Source organism: Sinocyclocheilus anshuiensis, unplaced genomic scaffold (genome assembly GCF_001515605.1).
Source record: "Sinocyclocheilus anshuiensis isolate Anshui unplaced genomic scaffold, SAMN03320099.WGS_v1.1 scaffold252, whole genome shotgun sequence".
NCBI classification, from domain to species: Eukaryota; Metazoa; Chordata; class Actinopteri; order Cypriniformes; family Cyprinidae; genus Sinocyclocheilus; species Sinocyclocheilus anshuiensis.
Window position 1 is genome coordinate 861,528 of NW_015554095.1, and position 6,000 is coordinate 867,527.

Below are 6,000 nucleotides of genomic sequence, written 5' to 3' on the forward strand. Positions count from 1 at the left end.
GTTGAAAACAGTTGTGCTGCTTAAGATTTTTGTGGCTACTGTTATAAATTTCTTTCAGGATTTTTTGGGGGAATAGAAAATTTAAAAGAATAGCATTTATTTTAAATAGAAATATTTGTGACATTATAATTGTACTTACTGTCAATACACAATAAAATTCTATATAAATACCTCATTCATTCATACTGTCATTGTAATGCATCATTGCTGAATAAAATGAAAAAAAAAAAAAAACTTACTGACACCAAACTTTTGACTATATCTGTATACATAGAGATATATGGAAACCGGTTTCCGCCACTGAATAAAAAACTTGATACAAACTCGCAATTCTGAATTTTTTTCTCAGAATTTTGAGATATAAACGTGCAATTGCAAGTTATAAAGTCAGAATTTTATAAAAAATGTATATCATGCAATTCTGAGGTAAAAGTCGGTTTATATCTCGCAAGTTTATATCTCACAATTCTGAGAAAAAAGGTCAGATTTTCGAGATGTAAACTTGCAATTGCGAGAAAAAAGGTCAGAATTGTGAGATAAAAACTCACAATTACATTTTTTATTTTTATTCAGTGGCGGAAACAGGCTTCCATAGATATATATATATATATATATATATATAACCTTTATTTAAACTTAATTATCATTACTGTAATACTAAAAATAGTCTCACATTCAACAATGACTCTACCTATTTACTTCTAATGGACATGCTAGGGTGTTTTAAAAGCAAAAATCAGTTTAGGAGTGTTGTCTTTTCAAACCAGTATCTGATACAGGCTACATTTGAAGGGTCATGTGAGCAACCTCACAGAAAAATCAGATTTGAGCAGAAAATCAGATTTGGGCCACATTCAGCCTCGGTGAGAATGCCATAGTCAACCGTAACTGTTTTGTTAGTGGTTTAATGGATAGTGGAACCACGCTTACAGTACCTCACAAGAGTTTATCTACATATGTCTTCATTTTCTCTACTTAATCATCCGAGTTAAAGTAAATCTGTGAACTGGCTGAGCTTTTAGACTCATGTGACCCAGCTCTGGCACGCTAATAGTGCGTCATTGTCAAATCAGACCAAGCCCATCACAGAACACTCATGCACTTTATCTGACCTTCACCCTTAATGTGTTTAACAAGGTCAGGATGTCATATATAATCATGTACGCGTGTTAGCTACTTCCCTGAGCTTAGACTACAACAGCATCTTATTTGTTTCTCTTCAAAGAAAATTTTAGTTTGTTGTACAATCACAAGACAATATCTGTCTTCGTCTGTCAACTTGTTTTATTGTAAGGCCTGAGGGGATATTGTTCCTCACAAGATGTCACAGGACTTTAATAATGTAGCATAATAAAGTGTTGGGCCTAGTTTGTGAACGATTCTTGGAAACGCTGTAGTGTAGATCTGAGTGTAGAGTGAGGAATGAGACACTCTTGTCCAGCCCCACTAATAACATTCATGTCTCTATCTCTGGCCCACTTATAATGTGAGATTGTCACGGCTACAGTTGTGTTGTGATGTCATGACAACAGCGTGCTGTGATGGCTGTGTAGTGCAGGGCAAAGCTTGGAGCGAGAGCTCTGGTAATCATCTGTTCCTTCACTAGCGGAACATCTCACACCCAGATTTCAACATGATTTAAACCTCTCAGGAACGTTTGGGAGGGACCTACTGAAACATGTGCCATTGAAATCACTGGAGATCATGACAGCCAGTCATTTCAACGTGTTCATGTTTTTTTCTGTCTGTAAATGGCAAGAGCGTAGTTTAAATGAATATGTACATGAATCTATAAAATTAGCATAGTCTTCTGCTACTCTTTCTTTCTTACCTGCAGTGTTATTCCGGTCAGCAAAATTACTGACAAAAACATTTGTTGACCAGGTGCTTGATTTAATCAACATATAATAATTTTATCATAATGAAAAAAAAAAACTAAAATACGATGAGACAACTATAACACTGCACGATAGTAACAATACATTAAAATGTTTTTAGATTTATTTGTATTTTGTTAATCTTAATTAACCCTAAATGTTGGATGAATGTAATAAATTAATGAAAGTTTCTGTTTATGGACATAAACGAAAGTCATGCCACTTCAAAGTAAAATGGACTAAAATAAAATAAATAAAAAATTTGAATTAATTAATGTTTATTAATAAATTAAAAATAATGAAAATAATCAAATTAGCATGTTAATTATTAATAAACAATTAATTTAATAATATATGAATGAATAATATAATGAATGAATAATAATTTGATCATAATTAAAAAAAATACAGTGAGACAACTATAACACTGCAAGATATTAACAAAACATTCAAATGTTTTTAGATGTATTTGTATTTTGATAATCTTGATTAATTGTAAAGGTTGGATGCATGTAATGAATTAAAAGTAAAGTAAAGTCATACCATTTCAATCAGAGTAAAATGGACTAAAATCAAAACCTTAATTAAATTTGTAATTAATTAATATATGTTTATTAATAAATTAAAAATAATCAAATTAACATGTTAATTATTAATAAATAATGAATTAATTAATATTAAATAATAGCTAATTACAGTAATAATAATAATGCCTATTGACAATTGAATATAAATTTTAAAGACAAAAGTGACAAAAAAATGTAAAACAAAAAAATAATAAATAATGATCATTAAAATAAATAAATATAATAACACTGATGACAGGATATGTGTCATCTTTGGACCAAGGACGTCCGTCTATACTGTGGTGAGAAAACCCTACATGTCAGACATATAAACAGTGACGGAGTGAATCAGTGTCCCTTATGGAGACATCACTGCTGACAAGGGTAGAGTGCACTACAAAAAGAGCTGCTGAGAAAGAGAGCAAGAATGAGCAAAAGAACACTGACATAAACAAAAACAAAAACACAAAAACCCTCTTCATTTTCTTTTTGTCCCTCACATATTGCAGGATCTCTTAAATTGTTCCGACACACAAATGCCCTCAGGTGTTTCTGAATGTTGTTTTGACTCGCTAGCAAATGCCATTAGTTGTAATTGCTGACATTGCGGACTCATTTTCAGCATACGCATGAGAGAGCGCATTGCTAAGGCACAGAACAGCGTGCCGCCCGAGGGCTCAGTTTCTCCCGAAGCCTTCGCATGTTCATTTGCAATCGTTAGTTGAGCCAATCTTTCGTTTGTGAGAAAAAGAGAATGAGAGTTCATTTCTCAAATTAAAGAAGCTCGTTTAATGGAGACGTTGAGCTCAGATTGTGCATTAAGCCCGAAATTGAATTAGCTGCACCAGAGTCATTTCTTTTTCATTTGCTTTTAATAGGTAAATGTGCAATCGAGGACTAATATGTGTTTTTGTGGGTGTACATACCCACGGATGTGAAGCTATGTATCTAAAGCTCATACCCACTCAAACTCCTCTGAGTATTTAGCTAATGCACTGTTTAATAGCGAGTCACCACTAAGTATTTTGGCTGTTATTTGGTCTCATCCTTCATATTTTATTGTGCATTGGGCTGTATCGTATGACTGATATTCTATCCACAGACACAGCGGTGAGCATCAGTGTAAGTGTGTGTTTGTGTGTGTTGCAGTGAAAGAGGAGTGCGTGTCGGACGAGGATGAGAGGAGTAGAGATGCTTTGGTTGAGGAGATGCTCCAGCAAGGAGACACGGCCGTCATTTTCCCGGAGGCTCCAGAAGACGAACCGCGACAGGGCACACCAGAAACCAGCGGACATGATGAAAATGGTACACACACACACACACACACACACACACGCATCACACACATTGTAAACACTTCATCGGGTAACATCACGCAAGATGAATATAAATAGTTGCTAGAATAAGTGTGAACTCTTGGATTTTTACGTACGCCAGGTGACCTGTAAATGCGAAAAAAAAACGTTTCCATTGCAGTTTTGCGATATATTCCTTTTTCGAATTGCCTAAAAACCACCTCATGCAAGTGTAAAAACTTTTTTGCGATATGTGGGAGTTTTTGCGAAATTGACATGTTTCCATTAGGCATATTTTCAATTCTCGCAATTTGAAGGGTAATGGAAATGCAGCTTCTGTTAGACCTGCAACACCTGTGCAAATCTCCCATACCTAAGCTACTTTCTCACGTCCCTGTTGCTGTGTTTGTGAGTGAGAGAACGTTTCACCTGACCGGAGAGAGAAGGTTAATAGGTTACCTGTTAACAGGTAATATGTTACCTGTGTGAGAGCTGGACAGAAACCTGTCCAGGTGTTATCTGCTCATTTTCCATTTGAAAATTAATATATTAGTATTATACAACATCGATAAGTGTTTCCTTAAAGGTGACATATCATGAAACTCTGACTTTTCCAGGTTTCAAGTGCTATAATCAGGTCCCCAGTGCATCTGCCAACCAAGGAAACGTGAAAAAGATTACCCCAGTAACTTTGTTTTGGACATTTGGTTTGAGAAATAAGACAGTGGCATATCTTAATTTGTATGCACTATAATGGCATTTCAAATAAACTTGTTAATTTCTTAATGTATGGCAGCGTATGATGTGTCATCCATGGCTTTATTATTCTGTTAGTATGTGCTGTCAAATCTTTTCTGGCTTGTTATTCATGTTGCTTTTATAACAGGCTTTACCAGCATGTTGTTTCTTTTTTTATGAAATCCATTGTTCATCCATGTAGCCTAATTATTTGCCTTGTTGCCGTGGTGGTATTCTTTAATTACCCAGCTGCCAATCCTTGTTCTTTTTATTTTGGCTGCTGTTATTCAGCTCTTCATGCTGGAGATATTTCAGGATGGGAAGTGTAACACATTAAAGATCTCCCCAAACTCTCATATTCTCATTTGCCAGTGCATTGATCCATGTCTACATGCGCGCACACACACTTCACAGATAAATCATCTATGCCAGAAATGCATGCAACTGGATTCCCTTGTATTACAGTACATTAGTCTACTTGCACACCTCTTCAGATATATTTGAACAACATAGCAAATAATTGTTTGCGAATTTGCATACATTTACAACTACTGAAAGATAACAGATTTTTTCATGTTTCTAATATATGCTTTTGAGGAAAAAAGAAGAGAGAGATAAAAAAGGGAGTCACAGATGAATACACACATACACCTCTACCCACTTGTAATACTCTCTTCTCTCTCACTCTCAGGCACGCCAGACTCATTTTCTCAGCTCCTCACCTGTCCCTATTGCTCTCGTGGCTACAAGCGTTACACCTCACTGAAAGAACACATTAAATACAGACACGAGAAGAGCGAGGACAACTTCAGCTGCTCTCTCTGCAGCTACACCTTTGCCTACCGAACACAGCTAGACAGACACATGACCGCACACAAAGCTGGCAGAGAACAGGTATTCTGTCCTTATTCTGTAATGTTTGTGAGAAGTGTGATTTAATGACATATTTTAAATCTAACATGTTCAAAATTGTTTCTAAGGGATAACTCTGGGAATAAGGTTGCAATTTTAGACTATTGTGTGTTGTAGTGAAACCCAAAGATTTAAAACCAGACTCAAAATGGTTGGATTTAACACAAGTAATAATATATCACTCATGCAAAACCTAAAGAAAAGAACTAAAAACTGTAAAATGTACTGTAAATATAAAAGTTGTCATTAAGCAATTAAAGTACATAGCTATATTTTATACAAAGGGCATATGGTTAAAAATTAAACACTTTTTTATGAGATTTTACACTTACATATAAATGATAACAGCAGTATTGTTCATCTGATTATAACACATTCTCTTACGTTTTTAGCGGCATGTTACTCAATCAGGTGGAGGAGGGAATCGAAAGTTTAAATGCACTGAATGTGGCAAAGCCTTCAAGTACAAACACCACCTGAAAGAACACCTGCGCATCCACAGTGGTGAGGACTGCTTAAAATATGCTATGCTGCTGTATCTGTGTGTGTTTGTTTGTGTTTGTGTGTGTGTGTGTGTGTGTGTGTGTGTGTGTGTGTGTGTGTTTGCACGCA

At 35.3% G+C, this 6,000-nt stretch overlaps 1 protein-coding gene across 2 annotated transcripts in view; it reads left to right on the forward strand.

Moving 5' to 3' along the window:
• The window catches only part of LOC107669492 (zinc finger E-box-binding homeobox 1-like), a 66,505-nt gene that overhangs the window by 55,038 nt on the left and 5,467 nt on the right, over window positions 1–6,000 (forward strand). For both annotated transcript variants that reach the window (XM_016461749.1, XM_016461750.1), the window contains 3 exons: window positions 3,593–3,748; window positions 5,168–5,370; window positions 5,781–5,892. In XM_016461749.1, the coding sequence (XP_016317235.1) occupies window positions 3,593–3,748; window positions 5,168–5,370; window positions 5,781–5,892 (471 nt within the window). The remainder of the gene's footprint in view (window positions 1–3,592; window positions 3,749–5,167; window positions 5,371–5,780; window positions 5,893–6,000) is intronic.